General features: G+C 47.1%; 1 protein-coding gene across 3 annotated transcripts in view; it reads right to left on the bottom strand.

The window, feature by feature from the left end:
• Positions 1-9,378, bottom strand: part of CRTAP (cartilage associated protein) — a 35,108-nt gene extending 25,730 nt beyond the window's left edge. Inside the window, exons 1-2 of one of the 3 annotated variants that reach the window (XM_022553784.3) lie at positions 8,735-9,378; positions 3,257-3,406 (exon numbers count right to left, since the gene is read on the bottom strand). In XM_022553784.3, coding sequence (XP_022409492.1) covers positions 3,257-3,406; positions 8,735-9,205 — 621 coding nt within the window. In that variant the 5' untranslated portion in view covers positions 9,206-9,378. The remainder of the gene's footprint in view (positions 1-3,256; positions 3,407-8,734) is intronic. The other 2 variants (XM_022553783.3, XM_022553781.2) reach the window with 2 other exon arrangements.
• Positions 9,379-16,095: the final 6,717 nt, after the last annotated feature.

Below are 16,095 nucleotides of genomic sequence, written 5' to 3'. Positions count from 1 at the left end.
CCGGGCTTCCCTGGTGGCACAGTGGTTGAGAGTTCGCCTGCCGATGCAGGGGACACGGGTTCGTGCCCCGGTCCGGGGAGATCCCACATGCCGCAGAGCGGCTGGGCCCGTGAGCCATGGCCGCTGAGCCTGCGTGTCCGGAGCCTGTGCTCCGCAACGGGAGAGGCCACAACAGTGAGAGGCCCGCGTACCACAAAAAAAAAAGAAAAAAAAAAAGGATTGTACCATGATCAAGTGGGATTTATCCCAGGGATGCAAGGATTCTTCAATATATGCAAATCAATCAATGTGATAAACCATATTAACAAACTGAAGAATAAAAACCATATGATCATCTCAACAGATGCAGAAAAAGTTTTTGACAAAATTCAACACCAATTTATGATAAAAACTCTCCAGAAAGTGGGCATAGAGGGAACCTACCTCAACATAATAAAGGCCATATACAACAAACCCACAGCAAACATCATTCTCAATGGTGAAAAACTGAAAGCATTTCCTCTAAGATTAGGAACAAGACAAGATGTCCACTCTCGCCACTATTATTCAACATAGTTTTGGAAGTCCTAGCCACGGCAATCAGAGAAGAAAAAGAAATAAAAGGAATACGAAGTGGAAAAGAAGAAGTAAAACTGTCACTCTTTGCAGATGACATGATACTATACATAGAGAATCCTAAAGATGCCACCAGAAAACTACTAGAGCTAATCAATGAATCTGGTAAAGTTGCAGGATACAAAATTAATGCACAGAAGTCTCTTGCATACCTATACACTAATGATGAAAAATCAGAAAGAAACTAAGGAAACAATCCCATTCACCACTGCAACAAAAAGAATAAAATACCTAGGAATAAACCTACCTAAAGAGGTAAAACACCTGTACGCAGAAAACTATAAGACACTGATGAAAGAAAGCAAAGATGACACAAACTGATGGAGAGATATACCATGTTCTCTCTTTCGTTCAGATTATTTTCAAATCACTGTTTAGTATTGTGTGTCTTATCTTAATTAAAAAAAAATAGTAACAGGCACTTGATAATAAAATCAAGTTTGAATAAAGGAAAAAGAGAAAACTCTAGTGACAGAAACCAGAGCAGTGGCTGCCAGGAGTCAGGGGGTAGGGCAAAGCCTAGACTGCACAGGAGTATGAGGGAACTTTTTAGGGGAGAAGAAAATATTCTACATCATGATTGTGGTGGTACCTTTGACAAAACTCATCGAATTACACACTTAAAATTAGTAAATAAGTTTTAAATCGATTCAAGGAAAAGATAAAGCTTAAGCAAGTGTCAGATACCCCTCCCCCTAACAGTGAAGTATGAACTAGGAGTGCCACACATCAGTACAAGTTCCTGGGGAGGGCAGCCGCGTGCCAGATAGTGGAAACGTCAAGGAATTTCTGCTAACTGTTGCCTGGAGCAGGTAAAAGAAATAATTAGGGCTGAGGAAGCAGCCTGGTTTCACAAGAAATAAGTGGAGATCTTGGACGCAGGTGGAAACCTGCCAAATTGGAGCGGCCAAGACAGGCCTTGAAATACGCATGGGGCTCTCCATTTGTAGTTTTGTTTTCAGTTGCTCTGGAATGGGGGTATTTGAGGGTCACCCCTGGGACCTGAAATTTTCACCCAACTAAAGGCCTCAGGTTAAGAAGGTGGGTCTCCTTATACCTCCTGGGCAGGCAGCATCTCCTGGAAACAAGACAGGCAGAGAGCTGAAGGGGCTTTGTCTGGAGATTGGGTACAAGAGCAGCAACACCAGGCCGCTGGCTCTGCAGAAATGGCAGCGTGGCAGCAGCAAGAAAGCCCTGCAGAGAGAGGAAGCCCCTAGGCACGGTGGGGATGGTGGGGAGGGGGCAGCCCGCCACACCCAGCAGGACTCCAAAGAGGGCAAGAAGGGTGCAGCTGCTTGCAGTGAAGCACAGTGCATTCTGCTCCCCAAACCCTACCCCAAAAATGACAGGGAAGAAAGTAAAAAGACTTCAGTCCTTTTATGGGGGAACTGGAAAGGAGCAAGCAGCAGACAAGAGATTTCAACAGCTTTTGGAAAGACAAAAAACCAAATTATCAGAGAGGAGGGACCTCAGAGCAGGTGAGCTACACACTCGTAGGCACCTGCAGGCACCAGGGACCACGGAGGCTGGCACAAGGCATGGGAAAGAAAGCAGGGCTGAAAGTCTGAAAGAGCTGTTGGAACCCTGGGTTCGCCCACCAGTGCCCACCTGCTCACCTAAGGGACCACACCTCCCAAAGCCACTCCTTGCCAGAGACTGGTGGTCTATTCTAGAGACTCTACCCATAAAGGCTGAGGGGCCAGGGAGCAGGCATAGCAGAGCCGAGTCGAGGCATGGGCTGAAAACCAGGAAGCAGGTAAGGTCTCAGACTCAGCTGTGAGACCCCCATCCCTCTCCCGAGACTGGCTCTCAGACACCAGTAGAGAAGCACGGACACCCCACCAGCCCTGCATGAGGCTGGAGAATCCTTCCCTAGAAAACTGAAGGGCTCCAGGAAAGAGACTTCGCCCACTATGTTTGAGGGTCACCACCAGTGAAAAAGTGAGCTTGAGATCTGGTCCCACGATAGGAAACCCTGGAGTCAGACCTTAGGATCTAACGGCTCCCATGGGTACTTCCAACACATCCCTCTGTTTTCAACCCTGCCCACCCTCCACTGGTACCCACACCCCCAGAGCCCGAGCTCCACAGGGCCGGACAACAGTAAGTGCTCAAAGGGCTCAGATTCTTCCTCTTCTTATTATCCTCATTCATTCTCATCAGAATTCCGCTCTGCAGATGCAGAGACTTAAGTAGCCTCCAATCTGTCAAGTCAGTCCTCCTAGCGCCTCTATTTCCTTTCCAACTTAAGATATAAAGTTGTGTGTGTGTATTAATATATATGTTTCCTAGCTTCATCAGAAATGGAGAATTATATTTCTGTTTCTCCTATTCTTGGTCATTTTCAGATGATTTCCAAGACACGTCTTTATTCTACCATCTTATTCTACCATCACATGACCATATTTCTAAAATGTAGCATTTAAAAAGAAAGTGGCTTTCAAATCATCATGGAAAGTAAAACTGCATTCTTAAATGGATCAACTAGGTGTTAAAAAGGCAATCATTTCTATTGTCATAATATTCACTAAATGTCATCAAAAATCACTAGCGGTCCTTTGATGTCAATAGATGTTCACTGAGATACGCTTCTTTGACAGCTCGCATTGCAAATAACCACTGTGTAAAAATGCAAATATACCTCATACAACTTGGTTTCCAAGTCTTTAATGTAGTCCTCAGCATCGGGCAGGCTCTTATAATAAGCCATGTTTCTCTTCATCATTTCATCATCAGGATGCTTCAGTAGAAAGGTGTGAGCAGCTGCAATGGCTTTTGGAAGATTATTTGCCTAAAGTACAAAGAAGAAAGAGAAAAGCTACTCAATGGGTGGTGAGCGTGAACGTCTGTTCAGTCCTTCGGCAACTTTGTGTTTCTACACAATGTTGGAAGCTAAGGGTTCAGTGATTTCCAAGACCCAGCAAGACCTGGTCCAGCCACTCTGGAAGAGTGTTCATTCGCTGCAGGTGAGTAGATGGCCTTCGTGTGCCTGTCCCGATCTACGCCCTGCAGTCTCCACCTTACCCTGCCCTGCCCAGGAGGCTGGTGTACAGGCTGTCACAGCGGACTCCCTTGCCCCCTAGCTTCCAGTGGGTTCATCAATGAGGAGCTCCAACAGGAACCCAACAGGAGACTGAAGGAAGGGAAGAGAATAAGGCTGGGCTATTAGTGTCCTGGTTCCCTCCCTGCAAGGTCGCTCCCTTGACTGAAGGTCACAGCCCCTCTCAAAGGGGGCCTCTCCTTCCGGTATCTCTCCTTCTGGCTTCCAGCAATTGGTCTCTCCCTTGCCCCTTCTGGCCTGGGTGGGGGAGTGTCACACCTCACTATCACTACCCCTTGTAAATACCTGCTTTATTAAAAGTTTCTCCAACTACCCAGTATGACTATATCACATCTTTTCTGCCAGAACCTTGACAGATGTATCAATACTTTACAGAGTCTCTCACAGAATCTCGGCTTCACTGTTCTCAGTGGTTCCCACCACCTCCTCACTTACTCATCCATTCACTCAGCAAATATTTGTTGCAAGCCTCCTACACGCCAGGCACTGTTCTAGGAAATGGGTCTGTAACAATGAGCAAAACAGGGAAAGAATCCCTGCCTTTACGTACTGGACATGCAGGTGAGCCCTCCCTATTCCCGTAACCTTGATCAAGAACCTCTTTTTTTTTTTTGGTGGGGGGACATGCCTCCTTATGACCTGTTTATTTCAAGTAACTGACCCAACCTGTACCAAATGGATTCATTTCCTCTCTCTCTCCTCTATCTATATATATAGATACACACACACACATCATATACATGGGTCTACAGGTGAATACTTGCAGATAGACATGTTGACATGTAACTTTACTATTTCATGGATATATGTGTACTAATATATTTTATACACTATATAATATATAATGTAATATATGTAATACATTATAATTAAAATGTATATAATTATTTTTGTAAATAAGTTCATTTGTATCTTTTTTCTTAGATTCTGCATATAAGTGATATCATATGATATTTCTCTGTCTGACTTACTTCACTCAGTATGACAGTCTCTAGCAACTCCATGTTGCTGCAAATGGCATTATTTCATTCTTTTTTATGGCTGAGTAATATTGCATTGTATATATGTTCCACATCTTCTTTATCCATTCATCTGTCGATGGACATTTAGGTTGCTTCCATGTCACAGCTATTGTAAACAATGCTGCAATGAACATTGAGGTGCATGCATCCTTTCAGACCGTGTTTTTCTCCAGATACATGCCCAGGAGTGGGTTTGTTGGGTCATATGCTAGCTCTATTTTTGTTTTTTTAAGGAACCTCTGTACTGTTCTCCACAGTGGCTGTACCAATTTACACTCCCACTAACAGTATAGGAGGGCTCCCTTCTCTCCACACCCTCTCCAGCATTTATTGTTTGTGAATTTTTTGATGATGGCATCTTTTGTGCCATCCTGTGTTCTGTCTCCCTGCTTTTCACACCTCTTTGTGGTCTCAGCTAATGTGTCTGTCTCCCCCTCCAGACTCTGAGCCTTGAAGGACCCAGCAGTGTCATTCATGTCTGCACTCCTGGTACCTGGCACAGTTCCTGCGACAAAGCAGGACTTGGTAAGTACCAGTGATTTGGATGTAACATCACCACTGCATAATATTTTCATGAAATTAATTCATGTTTCCCTCTATTTTCCCCTCTCTCTCTTCTCCCCACTAGGTGGTGGTCAGCTGATTCTGAGTTTCACTGCCTCATGGGAGGTAGCTGTCTGGTCAGGACACAGAAACATGACAAAAGCCCCTGTACTCTTGAGAGAACTTGGCAAGTATGGGAAGAGGAGGAAATCGGGAGAGGGAGCTGCAGGAAGAAGCTGACTGGCCTGGAAGAAGAGGGAGGAAAGGGAACCCTCTAGGCCAGAAGAACGTCCCCCTTGGGGTCTGCAGGGGCAGCAAGGTCTGTGGCCCTTGACCTTCAGGTTTGGCACCTGCAGGCGGAGCCCAGGAGAGCAGAAGTCCTTAGAGAGGAATGGGATGTTCTGGGGGCGGGAGGCTCAAGGAGGCCCTCGGTGGGCAGCCGAGGATAGGGACACCTCCCTGTGTGGACATGCGAGCAGCAAACAGAGGACCCCCCGCGATGTCCTGGCTCCTCGGTGCCCTGGAATCACAGCACAACCTGGTGGGGGCGAGGGGAGGCCCCCGGATCTCGTGCACAGAGACTCCTTCAGCCAATCCAGAGGGACATTCTGGGGCAAGAATTAGGGAATTCAATTTGGAGAGAGAAAAATAAAGGGATACTTTGCACACTCTGGATTTCCGAGAATCAAAGGATAGCACATACCTGTGCAAAATTGCCCCAGCATGGGAGCCCAGTCATTTGGAGACAATGGCAGTGGCCGCCCTGGAGGAGTGATGGGTGGTGATAACGACAGACTCCCAGAAGCCAGTGTTGATATTTGGGGAATGCCAGCTAGTGACCTGGAGTGCGACTGCCTTTTTTTTTTTTTTTTGGCTCTGCTGCCGGCTGCTTGTGGGATCTTAGCTCATGGACCAGGGATGGAACTCTGGGCTGGGGCGGGGGGGGAGGGGGGGGCGGAAGGGGGATGGGGAAGCACAGAGTCCTAACCACTGGACCACCAGAGAATTCCCAGAACTGCCTTTGAAAGAGTTCTACAGACAGCTTTATACTCCTGGCTGGAAAAAGGCCAGTCTGGCAGCCAGAAGGAAGGGAAGAGTATGAATGCAGCCCTTTTTAAAGCATGTGCCAATGAAATTAGATTCTCTGATTCTCAGAAGAGCACTTAGAAAGAGTGGCACAGAGTGGGATTTTTAAGGCCTCTCACTCAGGACCTGAGTTTTACAAAATGGAATCCCTTCCTGAAGGATGATTTTATTCATTTTTAACTCCAGCTCTGTCAGCTGGAGCATGGAGCCACATCTTGACAGCTAAATCTCTGACAGCCCCCAGGTAGGTTTTAGAGAAGGAGTGGGTGGGGGAACCTACCCTGCCATGGGTTCCTGAGAGACAGCCACCTGCATGAGAGGCTCCCAGTCACCTGCCAAACCAGCCACCCCTCAACCAGGGAAGGACAGAGTCCAGGTCCAGGCAAAGAGGGGGTAAGCATGCCTGCGAGGCAGCCAGCTCTGTCAGCTCAGAGTTCAACAGTCATCAAGGATTTGATAAAGCGCTGGGGCCCACCTGTTCCTCGGCCTGTGGGGAAGATGAGTATTTCATGGAGATGGCGGCCACAGAGAGAACCCACAGCTCATGACATGAACCTAAGTCAGGCTTGGGGCATGAAACCTACCGTGGTTTCAGATCCTGCTAGAGCAGGAAGCACCATCCATCTCCGGTACCTGTCGCCAGCCGTCAGGTGCCAGGTAGAATGAATGTGCCTGTCACCAATTATTTCCTCTCTACCCAGAAACAGAGTTTGAAAATATAAACTCCATTAAGGAAAAAAAAAAAAATCAGCCATACAATATCATCACCCCAAATCACTTTTTCAGTGATTTTCAGTTGAAGCAATTAAGTGAAGGTTCTGGTTTATTTATAAAATTCTAAACTTCTCCCTGCCCTGTAAGTGATCTCAAAATACTAAGACAGATGGTATTATACTGACTTTTGTTTTTTGGCTGCACCCCACAGCTTGCAGGATCCTAGTTCCCTGACCTGGGATCAAACCCATGCCCCCTGCCGTGGAAGTGCAGAGCCTTAACCACTGGACCGCCAGGGAATTCCCTATACTGACTTATAAGTAAGTGATTGTTACAAGACCTACAAAGGGTTTTGAGAGAAGCTATGAACTTCCTAACCTTTGAGGATGTCAGGATGGAGGAAACCCCTGCCTTCCGGTCACATTGTAGCACTGCAGTCCCCTCCTCCCTGCAGCACTTGTTTCAAAGTCATCTGTATATTAGAGAAATCAGAGCTTCCACTATTCTCCAGGTTTAAAAATAAAACGTTTTCCCCTCGATTATGTGACTCAAATTTGGCTCAGACTGTATTTGCCAAAAGTTCTACAAAAAAGAGAGAGGATTAAAACGAGTCCTTTTTAGCGTAAAAAATACTGCTTGTATGAGTCAGCCATTATTTCTGCATTTCATACATTCTGGAAATGTATTAATCTTATCCCCGTTCTATTTTAAAATTGTCTTTTTATTGCCAGGACAAACACTCACAAATCTGATACTTATATAAAGCTGTAATCAGGCATAGAAATAACCCAGCTTTTCTCCTATTTAGGGTTTCTGCTATTTTATGGCTCATATGAACGCAACAGACACGCAGCTCCGTTTCAGGGAAATATGAAAAACAGATCTTGCAGCCCAAAGACTGAAAGCAAAGTTTAAAAACTCGTTTTCGGTTCGAGAAAGTAGAAACTGGACTTTGAGAGGGCTCTATTGGCAAAACCCGGTGAAGACCCACCAAGCTAAAACCTGTTTATCCAGTAACAGGGAATTCGGCCCCTCTTAAAACTTGTGGGTCCCCAGAGTAAGGACTTAAAGGATAGAGACTGCAATTTGTGGCTATTTTTAGCCAGCAATCACAGGCAGAATGTAAGCAGCCACAAAAAGGAGGAAGACAACTGTGTTACATTCTAGATGAAAGACAGCCAGCCCAGAGCGCCAGCCCTGATGAATCACAGTGCTCAGCTCCTTCTCCGGAAGTGTCCTTCCAAGGAGCCCTGCCCTTTCCTGGCCTTAATTTCCTCTTTAAAAGGGACTGGCCGGCTCCGCAGGTCCTCTTCCGCCCTATTACTGAAAGGCACCACTCACTTGAGAAATGGGATTTTAACCGTATATACCAAAAAAGGAGTCTGTCTTCAAATAACACTGTGCTAGGCGTTCTATGTATGTTCTCCGCCTCAGAACAACCCTTCAAGAAAAGTATTTTCATCTCTACTGAAGATGAAGATGAGGGGGAACAGGATTTGAAGGCGTCCTTTGGCAGCGCGGGGTGGGAAAGAACTAAGTCAAGAAAGAGCGTTGGGACGCGGCCCAGGACCGAGGGACAGAGCCTGGGCCTAAGGGGCGGGGCCTAGGCTTGATGGCGAGGCGGGGCCTAGGCTTGGGGGCGGGGCGGGGCCTAGGCTTGGGGGCGGGGCGGGGCGAGGCGAGGCGGACTTGCCTTGAAGTAGGCGAACTGCAGGAACTTGTAGGGCTCTCGGCGCTGGAAGTCGGCCAGCACTTCGCGGCTGGGCTGCGACTGGCGGAAGGCCGGCAGGCCCTGCTTGCAGCGCTTGAGGCAGTGCGCGCGGCGCAGCAGGCCCCCGAAGAGGCGCAGCTCCGGGTGGCGCGCGAGGCCGGCGGCGGGCTCGGGCTGCGGCGCCGCGCTGCAGTTGCGGTGGCAGAAGGCCTCGCTGTCGCGTAGCAGGCGGTGCAGCCGCAGGCTGATCTCCAGATAGCCCACGCTCTCCGCCCAGTGCTCGCCGCTGTATTGGTCCAGCGCGTGCCGGTAGGCCGACTCGAGCGGCATCAGCTCGTCCCGAGGGAAGCTGCGGAAGCTGTAGCGCTCGTACTGGGCGCGCCCGGAGCGCAGCGCGCAGCCAGCGCACAGCAGCGCCAGCAGCGCCGCGGCCGCATGGCGCCCCGGCTCCATCGCTCCCGACGGAAGGAAGGAAGGAAGGAAGGAGGGGTGCGAGAAGGAAAGGAAGCGGGAGGACTGAGCGACGCGGCGAGCCGAATGCTGGGGAGGCGGGGACGCCAGCCTCCGGCCCGCCCCGTCCGGCTGCCCCTCCCCACCCAATCCGGGGGTCCGGGCGAAACTGCCCGCGCGGAGTGGGTGTCCTGGGGAGGGGCGCTGCCCTCTAGTTCCTGCACGATCTAATCCGTGATCCTGGGCTCCACGGTTAGCTCCTTTATAAAGAGGGCGGTCTGCAAGCCAGGCGCGGCCCTAATGGATCATAGATCAGCGCTGCTTACACTTTAGAATCTTTTAGAGGACTTGTGAAAACGCAGATTCCTGGACCGTGACCCCAGAGTTTCTCATTCAGCAAGTCTGGTTGGGATGGGGGTCTGAGGATCTAAGATTCTAACCAGCACCCTGGTGAGACTGATCCTGCGGGTCCACTGCCTACACTTTGATGGCACTGCGACGACCTCATTTCAATGAAAGACAATGCATAAATAAAATTAATAAGGATGTCAGTGGCGCTTTGTAAACTGTTAAGCTAATCAAGTTGAAGATGCACACACCTTATGACTGTCATTCCACTCCTCAGAATACGCTGGAGAGGGAATTCCATGGCGGTCCGGTGGTTAGGACTCGGCGCTTTCACTACTGAGGGCGTGGGTTCAATCCCTGGTGGGGGAACTAAGATCCCGGGAGCAGTGCGGTGAGGCCAAAAATTTTTTTAAATAAATAAATAAAAGAATACGCTCGAGAAACTTGTATGTGTGCATCAAAAGATGCGGAAAGGGCTTCCCTGGTGGCGCAGTGGTTGAGTGTACGCCTGCCGATGCAGGGGACACGGGTTCGTGCCTCGGTCCGGGAAGATCCCACGTGCCGCGGAGCGGCTAGGCTCATGAGCCATAGCCGCTGAGCCTGCGCGTCCGGAGCCTGTGCTCTGCGACGGGAGAGGCCACAGCAGTGAGAGGCCCGCGTACCGCAAAAAAAAAAAAAAAAGATGCGGATAGAGGGGCCTCCCTGGTGGTCCAGTGGCTAAGACTCCGTGCGCCCAATGCAGGGAGCCTGGGTTCCATCCCTGGTCAGGGAGCTAGATCCCGCATGCCGCAACGAAGATCCTGTGGGCCGCAACTAAGACCCGGTGCAGCCAAATAAATAAATTAATATTTTTTAAAACAAATAATTTACAGAAAAATTAAAAGGATAGTAGAAACAATTCCTATATAGCCCTCATCCACATTCACAAATTGCTAAGTTATGCCACATTTACTTTCTCTATATTTATCTCTATGCTTTTTTCTGAATCATTTGAGAGTACATTGCATACATGAGGTCACTTCCCCCTTAATCTTTCAGTATTGATATGTATGTCCTAAGAACTAAACTACAGACAATGATCAAATTCAGGAAACTTAGCATTGATGAAGGACTAATCTATATTCCCTATTCCTGTTTTGTCAACTGTCCTAATAATGTCTTTTTTTTTTTTTTTGCGGTACGCGGGCCTCTCACTGTTGTGGCCTCTCCCGTTGCAGAGCACAGGTTCCAGACGCGCAGGCTCAGTGGCCATGGCTCACGGGCCTAGCCACTCCACGGCATTTGGGATCTTCCCGGACCGGGGCACGAACCCATGTCCCCTGCATCGGCAGGCGGACTCTCAACCACTGCGCCACCAGGGAAGCCCCATAATAATGTCTTTTACAGCACTTTATTCCCCTGGGCAGGATGCGATCCAATATCCTGTGTTGTTTCTAGCTATCTCTTCTATTTAGTATTCTGGAATCTAAACCTTCAGCTTTTCTTGTCATACCATTGACACTGCATAAGAATACAGGCCAAAACAACAATGAGATCCACTACACACCTATTAGAGTGGCCAAAATTCAAAATACTGACAACACCAAATGCTGACAAGGATGTAGAACAACAGGAACTCTTCATTCGTTGCTGGTGGGAATACAAAATGGTGCAGCCACTTTGGAAGACAGTGTGGCAGTTTCCTACCAAACTAAACATACTCTGCCATACCATCCAGCAGTTACATTCATTGATATTTACTGAAATAAATTGAAAACTTGTGTCCACACAGAAACCTGCACACAAGTGTTTATAGCAGCCTTTTACATAATCGCCAAAACTTGGAAGGAAACAAGATGTCCTTCAATAGGCGAATGAATAAATAAACTGTGGTACATCCAGACGATGGAATATTACTCAGCACTAAAAATAAATGAGCTATCAAGCCGCAAAAAAGACATAGAGGAAACAAATACATTTTACTAACTAAAAGAAGCCAATATAAAAAGGCTATATACTGACTGTATGATTCCAACTATATGGCATTCTGGAAAAGGCAAAATTTTGAAGACAGTAAAAGAATCAGTGGCTGCCAGGTGTTGGGGGGAGAGAGGGATAAACAGGCACAGCACAGAGGATTTTTAGGGCAGTGAGACTATTCCGTGTGATACTATAATGGTGGATAAATGTCATTATACATTTGTCAAAACCCACAGAATGTGAAATACCAAGAGTGAGCCCTAATGTAAGCCATGGATTTTGGGTGATTATGATGTGTCAAAGTAGCCTCATTTGTTGTACTCAATATACCACTCTGGTATGGGACTCTGATAGCAGGGAGGCTGTGGGTATGTAGTGATGGGAGGTATGTGGAAAATCTCTGTACCTTTCACTCAGTCTTGCTGCAAACCTAAAACTGCTTTAAAAATGAAAATCTATTTTAAAAAAGAACACAGTCCAGTTATTTTATAAAAAGCCCTTCACTGGGGCTTCTCTGATGTTTCCTCATGATTAGATTCAGATTAAGCTCTTTGGACTAGAATACCATCCTTCTCAGCTGTCACAGGAGGAACACACTGTCTTACCTTATCACCTTATCAGTGACATTAATTTTGTCTACCTTGTTAAGGTAGTATCCATTTTCTCCACTTCATTTTTTTTTCTTTTGTAATTAATAAGTGTTTTGGCTATGATACAGCAGCACAGTTCCTAATAGCAGAAAGCAGAAATAACCTGTCTAAAAACAGAAGAGTGGATTTTTTTTTTTTTAGAGAGAGAGGATGTGTGCAGAGGAGAATATTTTACAGCAGAGGATAATGAAAGAATTACAGCTACACATAACAACACAGTTCAACCTTAAAAAGAAAAAAAGAATGATTCCACTTGTCTAAAAGTTTAAAAATATGCTAAAGTACACAAAATATTATTTAGGAATGCAAGTAATACAGTCTTATCTCATACAAACACGCAGGGTAAAACTGTAGTGAAAAAGGAGCCATAAACAAAAACTTTGGAGAGTGGTTTCCTGTAAGGCGGAAAGAAGGACATGGAATTGGAAGAGGGTCACAGGAGGGAGAGGGGATGCAAGTGAATATGGGAACATTCACTGCATCATTTTTTTATGCCATACATATATTTTAAAGATATTATTTTAGGGCTTCCCTGGGGGCGCAGTGGTTGAGAGTCTGCCTGCCGATGCAGGGGACACGGGTTCATGGTCCGGGAAGATCCCACATGCCTCAGAGCGGCTGGGCCCATGAGCCATGGCCGCTGAGCCTGTGCGTCCAGAGCCTGTGCTCCGCAACGGGAGAAGCCACAACAGTGAGAGGCCCGCGTACCAAAAAAAAAAAAAAGAGTTGGGGAGAGAGTGTGGGGCAGCAAAGGTTAACTGGAATTGCCTTTGAGGAGACAGTCGTGGGTGGGCAGGTGGAGGTGGAGGGAACAGTTGCTTCCCATGATAATTCAACACAATTTATAAATGGAAGTGAAACCAGACAATGTCTACAGTGGCTGACCCTTGCTTCCGGGGTCTGTTCAGCTTCACTAGAGCTGTGCCCAAGAGTGTCTCCTCCCTAAAGGAGCCAGCGTCCCCCAGGTGTCTTTAATGACAAATTCTCTTTCATGAATTTATTCATTCTTTCAATACACTGTTCAGCATCTACCTTATACCAGGTCCTGCCCTTGGCACTGGAATGCAAGCATGAATCAGACATATATCCTCGACTGAAAGGAACTTCCAGTCGAGTAGAGATAAGACATCTGTAGTTTTTTCATTTGTTCCATTAAACTATAGTGAACCTATAGGCACTGTATTAAATAAATATCACCTCTTTCCTAAGGGAACTCAAAGTCTGGAGAAGACATAAGTAAACCTTCAATTACCCACCACCAGAGCTGGAAAGAGTGCTGTGTGGGCCCCAAAGAGAGCTGGGTAACTGTCTTAGTGGGTTCAGGCTGCTATAACAAAATTACCATAGACTGGATAACTTATAAACAGAAATTTATCTGTCACAGTTCTGGAGGCTGAGAAGCCCAAGATCAAGGTGCTGGCAGATTTGTGTCTGGTGAGAACCCGCTCTCTGGTTCATGGATGGCCGTCTTCTCACTGGGTCCTCACAGGATAGAAGGGGCAAGAGAGTTTTCTGGGGTCTCTCTCTTCCTTTTTTCTTTGGCTGGGTAGCTTGCGAGATCTTAGTTTCCTGACCAGGGATTGAACCCAGGCCACGGCAGTGAAAACACCAAGTCCTAACCACTGGACCACCAGGGAATTCCCTGAAGTCTTTTTTTGGCCACGCATCATGAGGGATCTTAGTTCCCCAACCAGGAATCGTACCTGGGCCCCTGCAGTGGTAGAGCAGAGTCCTAACCACTGGACCGCCAGGGAAGTCCCAGGGGTCTCTTTTTTAAGGGCACTAATCCCATTCATGAAGGCCCTGTCCTCATGAACTAATCACTCCAAAGACCTCAAAGACCTCACCTCCAAACACCATCACTTTGGGGATTAGGTTTCAACATATGAATTTGGTGGGGGCTGGGGGTGGGACATAAACATTCAGTCTATAGCACTAATCTAGTCTGAGTCTGGGAAAGTTTCTTGCAAGAGGCCATTCTTTTTTTCTTTTTTTTAAATTTATTTATTTTTGGCTGTGTTGGGTCTTCACCGCTGCACGCAGGCTTTCTCTAGTTGAGGAGAGCACGGGCTACTCTTCCTTGCGGTGGCTTCTCTTGTTGCGGAGCAGGGGCTCTAGGCACGCGGGCTTCAGTAGTTGTAGCACACTGACTCAATAGTTGTGACTCTCAGGCTCTACAGCACAGGCTCTGTAGTTGTAGTGCACAGGCTTATTTGCTCTGCGGCATGTGGGATCTTCCCAGACCAGGGCTCGAACCCGTGTCCCCTGCATTGGCAGGTGGATTCTCAACCACCGCGCCACCAGGGAAGCCCCAAGAGGCCATTGTTGAACTCCTTTAAAGGGCCTGAAAAAATGGAATAGAAGTTTGCTGGGGGCAAAAATGAACAAAGGAAGAAGATTCTGGGCGAAGAAAACACTACAAAGGAGAAGAAAAGTGATGGGACTGGAGGCCAAATAACAGCATAGGAGACCCCTCAGTGTGATCTCCACAAGAAAAATGAGGGCCTGGGAATTCCCTGGCGGTCCAGTGGTTATGACTCCATGCTTCCACTGCTGGGGGCCTGGGTTCAATCCCTGGTCAGGGAACTAAGATCCCACAAGCTGTATGGCATGCCCCCTACAAAAAAATATAATTAATTAATTAATTAAATAAAATAAAGAAATATGAGGGCCTGAGTTAAGGCACAGACCATAAAGGGTCATAACACAGAGAAAGATAAATGTCATAAGTTAGATGTAGGTAGGGCGGTGTGGAAATTGTTAGAAGGAAAGAACTCCTTCAGCTAGTGCAAGCACTGATTACTTCATTACAAAAGAGGTATTAAATCTGGGACTTGAATTGGGAATGAGTTGTGACCTATGGTCCTAAAAGCAAAATCTAAGAGGACCTCCCCAAAACCCACGGTTAGAGAAAGTTCAAGAAATACGTACAGGCAACGGTAGGCTGCAGAGTAATTTCTTCATGTTCAACAAATAACTATCTTATCCTGGGCTAGAAAATAGAGGCTGAGGCAAGGACTAAGTGCTCATTCTTTATTTGGGAGGTAAACCCATGACAGTGGGAGAGAGAGGAGAGGCAAAGAGGGAAAGGAAGGGTGAGATGCAACACAAAGTAATGTGTTACCACACTGGCTACAGCTTCAGAGCAGCCTTGGCAGGTGGACCCGCTGGACTACGTGGAATGTCTCTGAACAGGCTATATACAGAGAAACCACTCCTTGAAATAGTTGATCCGAGGGAAGAAGGAGAGGCCATTTATTCACTGGCTCTTTTCCTCCTCTGATCTCTGTTGCACTATGGTTCTCTACGGGGGAGTGAACTTGCCTGCCCCTCTGGGTTGCACCACCCAGCCTCTGGCAGCCACATAGGAAGCATGGTGCTTTGTTCCAGTGAGTGCAGAGGTGTGTAGAGGAGCCAGAAACTCCAGATAGTCGGTTTGGGGCAGCAGATGTGCTGCCAGGGCAGCTGGGTGAAACAGGAAGACTAGAGCTCTGGAGACAGGTGACTAGGGAATCTGAGGCATCACACAAATAATGTTTGATATAGCAGTCAGAGAGGTTGTGATCAAATTACCACAGAAACTCTCTGACCCAGAAGCTGCAAACTTAAATCTCTCATGGGGCCTGCAGGCCATGTCAAGAGAGCAGTGGACCAGATGGAGATTGTTGCCAACTGGAAGAACCTACCTGCCTAAAGAATGTCCCAGTTTATATCTCTGATCTACTGTTACCCTGGTATGGCCAGACCTTCTGATCTTTGAAGAGAAACTGGAAATCCAGATTATGTAAATTCCCCTGATTAAATATTGACAATTCCATTGATTATATAAAATTTAAGACACCGATGGGCCAACATGGTGACTGTCAAAACAAATAGCCCTTTGGCCATATCTAGTTGTAACCTTCGATTGAGCTAGAAAACTACTGTGATTATTCA

This window comes from Delphinapterus leucas, chromosome 10, assembly GCF_059928025.1.
Source record: "Delphinapterus leucas isolate spDelLeu-1000000601 "Yukka" chromosome 10, BTC_Dleu_Yukka2, whole genome shotgun sequence".
Taxonomy (NCBI): Eukaryota; Metazoa; Chordata; class Mammalia; order Artiodactyla; family Monodontidae; genus Delphinapterus; species Delphinapterus leucas.
The sequence above is the reverse complement of the archived record's forward strand: the minus strand, read 5'-3'. Positions and strand labels throughout refer to the sequence as shown.